At 25.1% G+C, this 15,995-nt stretch overlaps 1 protein-coding gene across 3 annotated transcripts in view; it reads right to left on the bottom strand.

Moving 5' to 3' along the window:
• The window catches only part of LOC113554602, a 113,040-nt gene that overhangs the window by 90,260 nt on the left and 6,785 nt on the right, over positions 1–15,995 (bottom strand). For all 3 annotated transcript variants that reach the window (XM_026958516.1, XM_026958515.1, XM_026958517.1), the window contains one exon: positions 404–755. In XM_026958516.1, coding sequence (XP_026814317.1) covers positions 404–755 — 352 coding nt within the window. The remainder of the gene's footprint in view (positions 1–403; positions 756–15,995) is intronic.

Below are 15,995 nucleotides of genomic sequence, written 5' to 3'. Positions count from 1 at the left end.
TTTATACGGCGATACTAATTTTACAAATCAATTGTAATATACTCAAATGTAAGCATATGAACACCGGTTAGCCGGAGGTTTGTAGGTTAAGGCGTAATATGTATAGGCATAGGTAGTTTAGATCTATAAAACAAAAAAATGGACTGATTATAGAGAGGTCCGAAGACCAACACTGTTAGAAAGAGATAGCATATAATACGTTAAGACCATCTATACCCAATTAATATCGAGAGAACAACAAAGATAAAAAAATTTTTTAGAAAAAGGTACACTTTAAGTCCCGTCGAGTGCACAGGTATTGACTTTCTAACAGTGTTGGTTCTTGACAACCTATAGCTGGGTATACTATATAGGAGATGCGCAGTCCATCATATATTATTATACCTATGATATAGGTACTCACCGTGGGCGTAGGGTGGCGGTGGTGGTGGAGGTAGCGGCACCGGTTGTTCATGTTTGCCTCCGATGTTGTCGGAAGCGTCGGAAGAGGCCCCGTTAGCCTGAGACAGCGGCGGCGGTGGCGCGGAAAACGCACTGCTGTACGGGGCACCGTGGTGATGATGGTGGTGATGGCGTCGGTGGTGTGACGGCGGCGGCAGTGGCGGCGGCGGTGGATGGTGGTCAGCGCCCGATGAACCAGGTGGTTGCATGCTGGACAATGCGGTCAGGGGCGCGTACGACGGGCGCGGAGCCGCTGGTTGCTGTTGCTGTTGCGACGGCACCGGTACCGACGACGCTGGCTGCTGTGAAACCGTCTGTAATCGGAAAATGAAAAAGAAGTTTGAAAAACCAATACAATAATATAGTTTTAACTACAATTGAATAGTCATCCATCGAACGACATCCGACCGTGTTTTAAAAACTATATCCGTAAACGAAAAATATATCATATTATAGTACAGGTCAGAGTGTAAAGGTACAACTAGGCGTGTACAGCTGATAAACGTTTTATGTCCAACATGTCACATGTTAAGAATAGTTCATTTATATTACATGACGAATTGATGACATAATATTACGTCTGTATGAATATGAGTAAGTATTGCCGATAATATGTGAGAATATAGTATAATGAATAAGCAAATAAGAACAGACGATTTAAAAATTATACTGGAGCTTGAATATTGTTATAAATGTATAGATATATCGATATATGCGTCTTTTTACTAGTGATTATTTAATCTTCATCTTATCCCTTTACCTAAACATATTATTTTATATTAACACGATATAATAATTTTATTTAATGATAAGAAAACTAGATTTAAATATTTTTGTTTAAACTGCGCTTTTTGCTTTTTATAGACACCTATTTTTTTTTAACTGACGTTACTTTTTAGCATTTAAATTATCAAAACCAATAAACAAAGCAAAAGACTTGATTTGCGTATACAATGTATACTATACACACTCACACGCATGTGCACCATAACACAAATTTATTATAATATTTTATTCTAAAGAATATTTTTGTCAGTAATTTTACAAAATCCGTTTTTGTTAAAAAAATAAATAATTACATAATTATTTAAATCAATGAATTTAAATTTCTAAGTGAAAAAAAAGTTAATTAAATTGAATTTAAAGACTTATGATTTTTTTTTGTATAGGATTCAAAAATTATATTATAAATACACATAAGCCATTTCTATAGATTGAAAATTATATTCAAGACTCGTCATGAAAAAATAATTTTTTAAATTATAAATAGTTTTTTATATAATTACATTGTTTAAGTAAACAAAATATCACTTAAAATCTTTTTCTGAAGATGAATTGTTATTTTCAAAATGATTAATAGTTAAAACATCAGTGTTTGATACTTTTTTAAACATGTTAGTGTTTTTAGATATGAAAATTAACTCAATATAATTACATGAATAGAAAATAGTTAAACATAATTTCCGATCTATTTGATTTAAATTATACTTAAAAGTATAATTACATTTTTAAATTACATACTACAAATTATCAATATAAATATGTATAAATCCACATATAATTTTAGATGTTAATAGTTTAAAACAATATAACTATTTAAAATAAATTTTAAAATTCAATAATGATTAATAATTTAAATAAAAAAATATTCATGGGCAAGGACATGGAGTGAACCGGACCGTTAACCATTCGTAATAAATACGTATACTAATATATAAAACATAATATTTATTTGACAACGATAAGCAACATTATCACTGGCACGATGTGACTTTTTCGAAATTCAACACAATCACATCATAAAAGTATAAAAGTAATAATATAAAGTAATAAAATTTAATTTCCGAATGTTTAGCTATTTAGTATGTTGTATTATTCTGATAATCGTATGACACGTACCTATCGTCCGATATTTTAAGTCCAAGTATTACAGACTTAAAATATAATAAATAATAAATATAACGCATTATTTTCAATAAAACATACAATTTCGTAAAAATAACCTCAAGAATAATATTCAATTTATTTAAATGTACATATTTCATTTCAAAAAAAATAATTATAAAATTATAAAATAATATTGTACAAGTAACATAATATAATATACATAGGAGGACATCGGGGGGACTTAGGAGGTCTTAGCCTCTCAAAAATCGAAAGTAATATGTTATACTTGTGTATTGAAAGGAGATGAGGGTAACTTTACATTGAATTATTATAGCGCCCCCCCCCCCTAAAAATGCAATCAAATGTCCGCCTATGATAATATATGAATCATTACATATTAAAATACACCCAAAATTTAATGTATCTAAATAAAATATCAACATGTACAGCGCTTTACCATTTATTTTCAGCCCAAATTAATTATTAATCATATCTTGTAAAAACAGATATAAATAACAATAACTATCGATAGATCATAATAATTGTCATTTATCACATAAAACAGCTTGTCACACTTTGTTATATATTATTAAGAATTAACATAACACAAATCACGATAAGATTATTCAAATAAGTTTCATCGCCCATTTATTACTTTTTATGAAAATGCAGGGATAAAGATACACTACAGGATTTGAGAAAACTTCTCAAATGTTGTTTAATAGTATATCAATTACTTAACGTTGTCTGATACATTAGTCTTAACTCTACCAAAAATTAATTATTTTTAATAGAAACCATTTTGTAGCAGCCTCAGCGTTAACTTCAATTTTTACATACCTATTACATGTATTTTAATATGTTAAATATTCATTATAAAATTAATAGTGCACCTAATACATAGTAATTAAATGATTGTAAAACGTATTAATATAAAAATTAATTAATAATTAATATGATTAAATAAAATATAATACATTAAGTAGCTGTATAGTAAATCGTATAATACTATAAGTACAATCGCCGCCTATAGATTACTGATAAAATAAATAAACATAATATAGAGCTTATCGAATATTGACAGTATGTTTACTGAATTTTTTAGAACATTTAATTTAAAAGTGGAAAACGAAATTGATGTCTTAACGTCACTAAACAAATTGAAAGACAAAAGTAAACGAAAACAATGGCGTACTCCTTAAAACGTTTTACTATAACTATATTCTCGGGAAATAGCGGCACACGTCGTTTCACCCTATTTTCATTCCCGGCCCTGAAACCCCCTCATTCGTCCGATCTTTTCGGCGAGTGCCTTATGCCGCGCAAATCGATTTTCTGTCGTCTTTAAGCCAAAGTTATCGGCGGATAGGTATAAACGTCAATGAGGTCGAATGACCAGTGGTTGGTCGTATAATGAAATGTGTTCAATGTGTTACACAGACATAAACACACACACACACACGTAAATATAGAGGGTAGGAATCAAATGGTACACCTATTACCAAATGCCCATATATTATCGATTTCGTATGTACATATACAGGTCGTAATATGTAAACGTTTATAGAACAAGCGATCCCAGTCAGCTGAGTCGGCTGTAGTGTGGCGAAAAAAGACATGACCCTATACAATATTATATATAGTGCATTTTTACGCAAAACCACGAAAATGTGTAACCAAACCCTTTCAAAATTCCAAACCAATTAATTTGTTGCATTTTATACGTTTTATATATAAGTACTCGCGTGTCTAAAAGTTCCCCTTTTGTTTAATTTTCCGTCGAAACCTATAAGGGCGTGAGTAAGGTTTTGACTGATATTTTAATGCACTAGTCTAGTGCTTTACACTAAAACTTTCAATATAATATATATTATGATATTAATGGTAATAAGCAATAACAAATTTTGTGCGCAAAATCGGATTTAAAAAATGGCTGCGTTTTAAAGTATCAATGGCGATAATTTAAATTCAGTAAGGAAGATAATCAAGCACAATATAATAGAATCTATAACCGTAAGAATGTACAACACAAGTACATAAATACAATATATCATTTAATTTGTGATTTGTAAAATATAAACGCAGTTGAAATGATTTAGTATAAAATCCTACAATTTAATAAGATCAGTTAACTTTAATTTAATGGTTTTTAAATTGTCAAATGACTAAAACAACAAATTAATATATGAAGTAAAATGTAGGTACTAAGTGGTACTAATACGAATACAGTTTTATTTATTATTTTAAATCTAAATATAAATTAACCATTAACGAAATTCATTAATCTAATCAAAATAAAAAAATTATACATAATTGAGATACAAGCATTAAAAGTTACGCTATAGTAAATAAATGTCAAGTTGTAATTGAAAATCCAAATATATTTAGATTCTGAACAGTCAATGTATTGATTTTATAATGTGTGTTTTTGTATGCATGAAGACACTTTCTAATAAAAAAATCCTTAAATTTTCATCTTTTGAGGAGGCTTCTGGTATCTAAATAGTACTTTGAGGGTGGGGAGAGGTTAAAATTATTACGAAAATTCCCAGAATAATCAGGAAAAATGGGAATTTTTACGCATTAAACCAGTTTTGAATAACCATAAAGATTCTGTTCTTTTGTTGAACTTGAAAACGAATAACCATATAATATACTTAAAATTTGTAAAAATCACAAAACAATATTATGTAAATTATCTGGTAGTTACAAACTCATACAATTTTAAATATTCATACCTGAGATTTAAAAATTTAATACAAGATTCATAAACTGTTATTACTGGAATTAATAAATAAAGCTGGCACTTTTAAATGTAATGTATTTGGTACAAATTAATTTAACCCGCCATATTACTAATGGTAAAATAAATTACTTTAAAATCAACATAAATACATTATATAACATAGATACTTAATAATTCAGACTGAGAAACCATCTTCGCTTAGAATCGTATGCAATGATACATCATTGAATTCAAATTAAACGCATACATTACTGCACTAGTAACTTACTCAATGACGAGGTACATTCGACACATACAGTATACTGTACAGCAGAATGTTTACCTACTTCCCAGAACGTTTACCTACTTCCCCTTTTTAAATAATTTGCAATAAAATAAATTGGTAAATAATCTGTAGGTACAAAATCAAGATTTAAAAATAAACAAAACCAATTATTCATTAACAAACGGAGAAAAAAACTATTAAAAATATAATTTAGTAAATAAAATGATGGTTATTTAAACTAATTTTTAGTCAACATTTTATAAACTATTAAAAATAAATAAATATCTGTATCATATTTACTGTACTTATATATCTTTAAATAGTTTTTAAATTTAAATTAATATATTTATGCATTGTATACTGTATATTTATTTAATAAAGTAGTTAATAAAAAATGCACAACTCGCACAGAAGCCAAAAAAGTTTTTATGTATCTCCATTTAACGAGTTATAAAATATCCAGAGTTTCAAAATGTATATAAGTAAGACAGTAAGTGTATTATTTTATAGTTAGATAGGTTTACTTTTTTTATTATGTACTTATACATACTATCTAATAATTCTATCATATCTCAAAGAAAAATATCTTTAACTTGCTTTCTATAATAAAATAAAAACAAATTTCATGTTAAACTATACATCTACCAGTAGGTAGATACACACCTATATATTGTTTTAATAATTATTTTTAACAATTTGAGTGTTATTACTTTATTAGCATACAATATTATTTGTCTACAATTTAAACATTAATAATGAACTAATTAGTGTAATAAGTCAAGTGTTTAACTGCCTAAAATAATACATTAAGACGTATTTAAAAGCAAAAACGGCATAAATATTTAATTTCCTCTATTTAATATAAAATATACATATAATTATGTCAAATTATTTCATTTTCCGGCTAAACAGAAAATAAACTGTGACATTATAAAATAACGTTACCAACGTTCGAGTTGAAAGTGTTAACTTCTCATTTCATTTGAAATAACATAGGATAGAATAGGCTATATAAATTGAAAAAAAAACTTAATATACAAACAGAATAAATAATATCATCGATTATAAATACATTATAATCAATTGTAATGTTATATGTAATAAAGTATAATAAACCCACCATAATTCATATCATAAATATATTAATATTAATTTTATAAAATAATTATTTTAATGATTCTTCCATAATTATCAAAAGAATTCAAAATATATATGTTGTAACAACAAATAATATCGTATACATAAATCGTCGTAATTGGATTGTTTTAATTAAAAACGAAAGCTACCAAACTACTAATGTTTAACCAATTGCGGTGTATATTTTAATAAAGTGGTGCAGGCGGTAATAATATTTGAAATTCAATAAGAGTTAATAAACATATTATGTGGTCTTTTGAATATAACAAACATTCACTTTAAAAATAAAACAATCATGTATTAATAACAATAGAATAAAATAACCATTTTAATGCGCGAATCAGTGCACATCAAACATTAAATGAAAATTGCTATGCAGAGATATCAGATAATATAAATATTAGTAAACTTTACGTTGAAAAAATGTGTATACAATATCTATAATAGGCTACGGATAACTTTAATACCTAAATAATCTGATTATACAAAAAATAGTTCATTTTTCAACACAACACCATACTTATTTAAAGGTAGAGCAACAAATATTTTAATAGCATATTTTCTTATGCTGTAGTCATATTGTCAGCAAACATCAACAATATTATTATTCGTAGTATAACGAACACTAAGAAATCAAATTTCGCAAAAAATAATAACCTTGACCTCCTTAATATAATAGTTTATATGATGAAACAGAAATTTAATTATGTGATTATTAGACCCAAAGTGATAATGAAGTGCTTTTGATGCATTTACTAATTGTAAGTACTAACCATAAATAAAAACTAGCAACAAAATCGTTAAATTTATATACATGGGATTCTCGGAACACCCCTTGAGAACAGCGTTGAAGTATTTATTAAAAATGCTAATTAGTATGTCATTATTTACAATTCATTAATCAAAAATACCAGGTCAAGACAAAATATATTTATTTAACTCCAAGAAATCGCTAATAAGTATTATTATAATATATAAAGTAATTAGTTGCTAAAACCGTGTTAAATATAATACAGTTGGATCCCCTTAATATAATTTCGGTTATCTTAAAAATAATAACAGTATAAAAATTATAAGTACACAGTTAAAAAAATTATCTAATACATAAAAGAGTAAGCATTAAAGGTCTATATTTTAAATAGTAATTATATAATATTTAAATAATTATGTTTTTGAGACAAAAACGATGCAACAGGTCAATCTGTCTTGAATGAAAATGGCACCAATTATATTGTTACATTAAACATGATCATTTTTTTATTAATTACTAAATTATATTTGTGTTATAGACTGTAATACTTAGTTAAGCTATATAAAATTACAGGAGTATAAATTCTAACCCCCTCTACTCAGTGTTACAAAAATGAAAAAGAGTTTAAAAAAATGTATGATATATATGTATATGCTGAAAACTCGGCATAATTTGTAAAGAAAGATCGCCAACGTTTGTATCCGTCTTATGCTTTAAATTTAATTTTGAGACTATAATTAAAAAATCACTACAAAAAGCAAAACTCTCACCTAACATAACACTTCACTCATCAAAATATACTAAAGCAAATTCATAATTCATAAATACACTCGACTAAAAAAATAAAATATAAGTTTAAAATTAAGAACAACATTTTCCTCGTTAATTATTATTTTATAATTTATTTACTAATTTATAATCAATGAGTATTTATAACAGTGTACAATTTTAATACGTTTGATAATTACATCAAATATATTATTCGGAATAATATTCAAAAATATATTTTTTATTGATCTTATTAACAACTCAGCAGCAAAGGCCATTAGTCAAAAACAAATTATTTTACATAATATTCCAGAGTACTTAAATTTAATGTTTGATAAGTATTATTTTTTAAGTTTAAGTGAACCCACTAGGGATATTTGTATTTAGACTTTAATGGACAATTGTCCACACTGTGACATAGAGAAACACTACTTTTAAACTATTTTCGTAAATCCTAAGAAATTTAATGTCAAGTTAGGTTTAGCTATTATTCATTTAGTTTAATTAATTTATTTATGAATGTTACTGACTCAAATTAATTATATCATACATAATAATATGTAAATTATATGAATTACACCGAATTCATGAATGTATAACTTAAATATTTTCTAAATTTCCTTTTAATTATAACTTATAATTTATAAGTACAAATTATAAGTTTAAAAAAAAATCGTGTTTGACATCACGCTCTTCCAAAAGCATTGTGCACATTATTAAAAAAAATGATAACTTATCAGGACACTAGGGTCTAGGACATGCCTTTAAAACCGGAACTGTCCCAGTCAAACAGGAAATAATGACAAACCTACTGATAAGGGTTAACGATGCCACAATATTAACATTAAATACCAAACCCCTGATAAACGGCTGACAATTAAATTATCACATTATTTTGATGTATGAATTGTCGACTATTTAAAAATCAAAGCACCCTGAAAATAAGATTTTATAAGAAAATCATTTTTAAATTGATTATAAATATTGAAATCCAAGGGATTTAAAATTATGTTTAGCTATCTATGATGTTATATCACGAACCATTTTACGCCGTTCTAATGTACGTCAGTATATGTATATGTTTACATTATTATAAAAATAACATTTACACATTCACCATTCATCATAATTTACATAATATATCAAAATAAGTTTAAGGGGAATTAGTGAATATAGCACACTTGCACACTGTATACATACTATTACTTTAAATTTTCTTTGTAATAAACTTTTTTTAAGAAGGGTCTTGTCGATTTCATTCAATTTATATATCTAAATTTATTATGCATTTCAAAGTACACGTATTTAGTAACAATGTTACTAACTTCATTAAATCTGTCATGTTTGTTTTCCGAATTATGGGTAACATATATATGCTAAATATTTTATTTAAATGATAGATTATGAATTGGATGATAAAACTTTACCATTCGAATTTTTGTAAAAAAAGTAAAAAAATTAAGTACTATAAAAAAGCTATAAAAAGAACTATTCAAAAGGTTTTATATATTATTATTATATAAAAAATGATTATAATAATGACATTCAAAGTGACATGTAAAGTCAAAATAATCGTACACGATGAAAATTTTCAATTAAATATAAAAATGTTACAGAATTATTCTTAAACATTATTTTATTTTATATAAATTTTTTAAACACGAATAATAGTAAGTATAGAAATTCTAAATGTTCCTATAGTTGAATTTTATAATAGCTGATAAAATAATAAATCAAGTTGTATTATAGTCATACCATACATTTTTATAAAACAAATGTATTTGTTTACAGCTAGCTAGAAATGTATGAAAACATTTATTTCTAATCAAATTTACTAAGGATTTATTTTAAATAAATGTAATTAAAAAATCAGAATTTTAGATATAAAAATGAATTAATATTACTACAGTTTAAAATAATTAACGTGGGAATTTTTTAAAAAAAATTACTATTATAATTAAGTGATTAATATTCGGGAGATCCAAGAATTTTCAAATATTTTACAAACCACTTTGAATGTAACTAACCATAAACAATGTATTCAGCACAAACAAAAGATAAATAGATTAAGCAAATCCAGTATTTAAAATCTACATTACAAAATTATAATGTAGTATATACGGTTGAATATACATAACAAAAATTATTGAGCGATTATGTATAAAATGTTCACAATACCAAGAACATACACAATTTATGTTACCAAAAAGAAATGTAATTAAAAATTAATAGTTCTTTAATTCTGATAAATCTTCAAAGAATAGGATATAATAATATATAAGTATGTTATTAGCTGAGAGCTGACACACAGTATCAATTTAATTATTTAATTAGTGTTCTTTAACCACTAACAAATTTATTGTAAATAAAATTAATTCAAAAGAAATTAAAATTATTACGTAATATTTTTAACGAGAAAACGCATGTAAAATATAGATAGTAATTTATTAATTCATAATGATACAAGTAATCTCATATGCAAATTGTGGTTTTGTTAAATTAAGATCAACTATTTGGATTTTTGTATTACAGGCTAAAGCGCTAAAGCTACAAATTGTATTTAAATATGATATGTGACCGGTTTTCCAGAATAACAACCAACAAATCTCTTCAACAGGTGAGTGCACTTAAAATGCAATTCTTGTAATTACTACATTCTGAGCACAAAAATTACACATTGTAATGTTATGAAGTGTAATTACGCAGTCATATATTGTAATTTAACGATTATTTATTTGGTATAGATATTTTATGCATAATTTAATATACTTGAAGAAAAATACCGTTCACTAGTAATATTCAATACTTTTATTAAGAAGAACCAACAAATTAATCAATATTGCATATTTGCATGAGAAAAACATAAAATTATAAAACTTGATGATACTTTACAAAAATGTACATAATATAAAGATTTTAAAAATCGTAACCAAAATAAAAATGTTTTTTTTTTGTCTACAATAATCCAGCTTTTTGATAAAAATCAATGCTCTAAAAGTTTGAATGAACTACAGTCTAGAAACTCTAGACCGGTCATACTCAACCTGCAGCCCTCCAATTGTTTTATGTGGCCCAAAAAGAACTCAATGAATTGAAGCAAAAATGTACTTTTCAATAGAAATATCTCAATATCAAAAATCACGTTAATTTAAAATAAATATTTAATTGTGTTATAATAAATTATCAAATGTTATAATATTATAAACTATAACATTATATAAACGTATTTACATTTTTTTTTTCAAATCACCCTTTTCTATTATTTTCGACTTACGACATATAATACTTTAAAATATTTCATGTGATCCAAAAAAAAAAAAAAAGATTGAGTATGACTGGTCCAGACTAGAATCTGAAGAGTAGACAAATAATATTTATTATTTTCCAGAATGATTGTCTGCAAAACATAACTTACGTTTTTCCACAAATATGTCACATTCAATTTAATTATATTCCAAAAATAAAAATAATTAACATTTTTTTAACATTGTGTAAACCTTTATTTTTTGTAATATGTTCTAAGGATTTTAACAATTAATTTTTTGTTTTAATTCAAATTTATTAAAATATAAAAATATAGGTATTTTATAAGGGCTTTTTTATTAATGTTCGGCATTTTTAAATAGATAATTTTTATTGAAATTAGTATTAAGTGTTTATTATTTAATATGTCATTAAAACACAACCCACTATTAATACTACAACCTAATAAGTTTAAAAACTAATTTTAAATAAAAATTAGAATTTATTTAGAAGTTTGTTAAAATCATTATACATTACAGTGTTAATTTAAAATATTATTTAAATCCTTTTTCAATTTCAATTGTTTATGGTTTTTAAAAACTACTATTGGTATATTACCTACATTTAATCCGCTATAAGACCCGTTTCGCATTGTATATATTAATTCAAACCGAAAACCATAAACCAGTCGCGGCACATGTATCTACACACGAGAACACACACTTGCACGCGTGTGCAATCAAACATGTTAATTAGTTTATGATAATCAGTTCCTATTAGTTGACACAGAGGAGGGAAAGTAGGTGCCCCTGTTCCAACGAATTAAACGTCAATTACTCGACAATGTTGTTATTAATCAAAACTGTAAAATAAACATTTATGTACACACAGACTCAGAGTGTAAATTAAAATCCTTGGTGTGTAAGTCATTATTAATTCGAGTAAAAAAATATACGAAATATTCATCTTTATTTTACATAAAGAGATTTAGAAAACAATTCATAAGGTACACGCCATTTGAATGTATAGTATTCGATTTCGATTTCGTGAGAAAAACGGATATCCGAAAACAATTTTTGTATGCACAACCACAGGATGCCTCGGTAAGCTACACGACTACAACACCAGTGTAATGTTAAAAAAGGTCATCGACCTTCCCCGGACAACCACATCGACCCGAATCACTATAGTACGTATATACCCGTAAACGCAATAATACCCAATATACAATACGGTCTAAGGGTTCCTACGACGTCGGTAACATTGGGGATAACACTACATTTATGACTAATCATAACAATAAAATCAAATGCCTAATTTTTTATAATATTAGTGTAATATTCTATGTGAAGCTCAGATGTAATTAATTACTCCAGCAGTACTGGTTCAACTGTTCAACGTCTTTATTCGGTATAAAAATAACCGTATGGAATATAAATTAAATTAAATTAAGAAAATTTTGATACAAAAGAAGATATTTTAAGTATTTAAAACAACATTCTAATTCTAATCAAAATTAAAAATAACCAAATAATCATATTTTAGTGTGTTTCTTTAGCCATTTTTACGTGCTACTATTTTCTAGAATTTATTATTATAACACTAAATCATAAAAATATTTCATTACATCTAAAATTAAAAAAAGTAAAAATATATAAATTGAAGTAAATCATAATTTTTTTTAAAAGCTAGTTAAAATAAATAATATACCAAAATAAAATTAAAATACGAAACTATTAACAAATTATTGAAAACAGTAATAATAAAAAAAAAATGAATTATTAAACCCATTAAAAGGTCAAAAAGTGTACAAAGATCGTTCTACGGTTATAATATAAAATACATCTGTGTACAACTTATATTTTAGTTTTAATTTCATTAATTATTTATTAGTAATACGCTTTTTAAATTATTATTCTTAAGACCGTGATATATTATTTTTAAATGTAAAAAATAATAATGATAGTAGTCTTAATAAATAAATATTCTTTATATAAACGACAAACTTTTAATCATATTTTAGAATTAGTACAACAGCTCTAGGTTTTTAATAAACATGATAGGATAATTAATAAATATTATTTAAACTCAATTAAAACTTTAACATATTATAAATAAATACAATTTAATATGATTTAATTAATTATAATTATAATAATAATATGTATTTATATTTTTATATTATGTGAAACAAATACAAAATATGTGAAAAATGTCAAAAAGAACAAGAGAATCCCTCCGATTATTACTTTAAACTTTGACACAAATATTAAAAGGCTTATTTTTTCAATAATAATAATAATAGACATTAGGTTATGTGTAACAATAATAATTATAACTTATTTAAACTTTATGTGTCTATTATAATCGTTTTTTGACTTTTGGTCCATTCCTGGGCAATTAGGTAGGTACTTACATTAAAAAGCAATTACACTATTTATATCGTACATATTTGTTTCATAATTGTAAATGCTTGTATACAATATATAATAAATATTTTTAATTTTTTAACACTCCAAGAACGAAGTTTTACTTAGAACTTTTTTTTAAACACAAACAAACTTTACCGAATATCCATTTCGTCCATAATGTCTTATAGAAACTATAAACTTAAAGACAAATTCACGAGACAATACACCAGCAAGAAGTCACAACTCACTAAGTTTGAACATTTCAATTAGTAAAACGTTAGTCAAAGATAATTTTTCCACAAAGCTGTAGTTGTTCTTATTTGTTTCTAGTTTTTAGAAATACGTTTGAATGTAAATATAATACAGAATATAATCATATAATATATTATACATTATACTATAACCGTTATTATTACTAATATAGGTACCTATATTAACACGTAAAACGATAAAAAAATCAATTTCCTTAATTTTTTCACTTTTGATTATTGGAGAATATGTTGAAAAAAAATGTCTTTGTATACAACTTCTTATATATTTAATAAACAAGAAAACATCTATATTTTCAATAAAATAATGTTTAACGATCTTTCGTATATTTGATAAACTATATGAGTAATTAGTAATAGTTTGTAAACATAATTTAATCCTTTTTATGTTTTCCTCTTCTTCTTTACTAAAAGGGATAATTTATAACAGTGCTTAACCAATGCTAACCGATTTCTACTTTACTATCCTGCCGCAGGTGGTTTTTAACAAACAAAACCAAGGTGCGCCAAAAGGGCGCCTTTAACCGTTTATAAAGACATGTGTGTATGAGACGGCTTCGCAAAACAACAATTATAACATTTGCATCAATATTGCAAAAGAATTAGAAATATCGAAAGCAAAATTTAGTACATGAAATATATTAAAAACTATACCTCATTAGAATATTTAACACAAATAAGGCATGTGTTATTCATATTATATTCATGGTTATATTCAATACATCTACAATCTACATATACTACCAAACTCATAATAACGTTTAATATTATATTGAAATACTTAAAATATATTAAATAAATATATTTATACATATATAATATATCTATACACTTTATAAATCCCTATTCTTTTTTTTTTTAAGTATCTACTCAGCATTATTTTTTTTAGGATTGATCACGGGCTATAATAATTACCTATTTAATTAAAGAGAATAATTAATTTAATAATAATGACAGTTGAAAACACATTACACAAAAATCAGTAGGTTAGGTATTTGATTCGAAATATAAAATTAGTTTAAATGATTAAAGGTTAGGTAAGATTAGATTAGGTTTAATTTCGACGTAATAAGAAATGAATACACCTAGATATATTATAAGATCCTAATAAATAAAGTGAACTACTTTTATAAAAATATAAAAATTGTTTTTATAAAAAAATAAAAATTCTCATGCAATTCAGTTTAATTTAATTCTTTAACAAATATTACTTTCGTACTATGAAGAGATTAAAAAATCATATTAAACACATTTTTTATTAAGCTATTATTACAACTAAATAAAAATATATTTTACTTATTAAACTATTTTGATCTGTTATTTATTTATTAAGGTTTATTATTCATTAATGTCATTCAAAATAGTAAGTTTTATAATTACTCGTTGAGAAATTAAATAATATTAAAAATTGTTTTTATTAAAATCCAATAATAATAATAACAGTTCACGAATTGTAGAAATACATAAAAGATAAATGCACATACAGTAGTATAGGCAGTATCATTTATAAATAACGCCTTAAATACTCTTATAGCTTATAGATACATAATACATTACAAATGGTTAAAAATAAATGTTTTAGTGATTCCTTTTATTAGTTCAATATACCTAATTAATAAAGGAAATCAACCAAAAAATGTATAATTTAATTGGAGAAACGAAAATTGTTTAGAAATCGTGCTAATATTTAAAATTCAATTTTAATACAATTATGATTTACAAGTTATTCAGTATAATAACGATTAATTTCAACCCTCGAAAAGTTACTGGCAGTGATTACGTTGAGTAAGCTTTTAGAACACATAATGAACTTGGAAGTAGTTTTTAATTAATAACAAACAAACGGAATGCTTAAACAACAAATCAATGTATGCTTAGAAACATTAAAAACATTTTTAAGTATTGTTCTTAAACAATAATAATTATAATACTATATTACTTTTAACATTATAAACCTAACTTTTACAAGAATATAACAAAGTAATCTAAATACACAACGTATTTATAACATTAATTCAACAATTAAAGAAAACCAATATTGAAAAACGAAAATCTTGAAAAAATTTTAAGAAATTAA

This window comes from Rhopalosiphum maidis, chromosome 2, assembly GCF_003676215.2.
Source record: "Rhopalosiphum maidis isolate BTI-1 chromosome 2, ASM367621v3, whole genome shotgun sequence".
Classification (NCBI taxonomy): domain Eukaryota; kingdom Metazoa; phylum Arthropoda; class Insecta; order Hemiptera; family Aphididae; genus Rhopalosiphum; species Rhopalosiphum maidis.
This window is presented reverse-complemented; position numbering and strand designations above follow the sequence as displayed.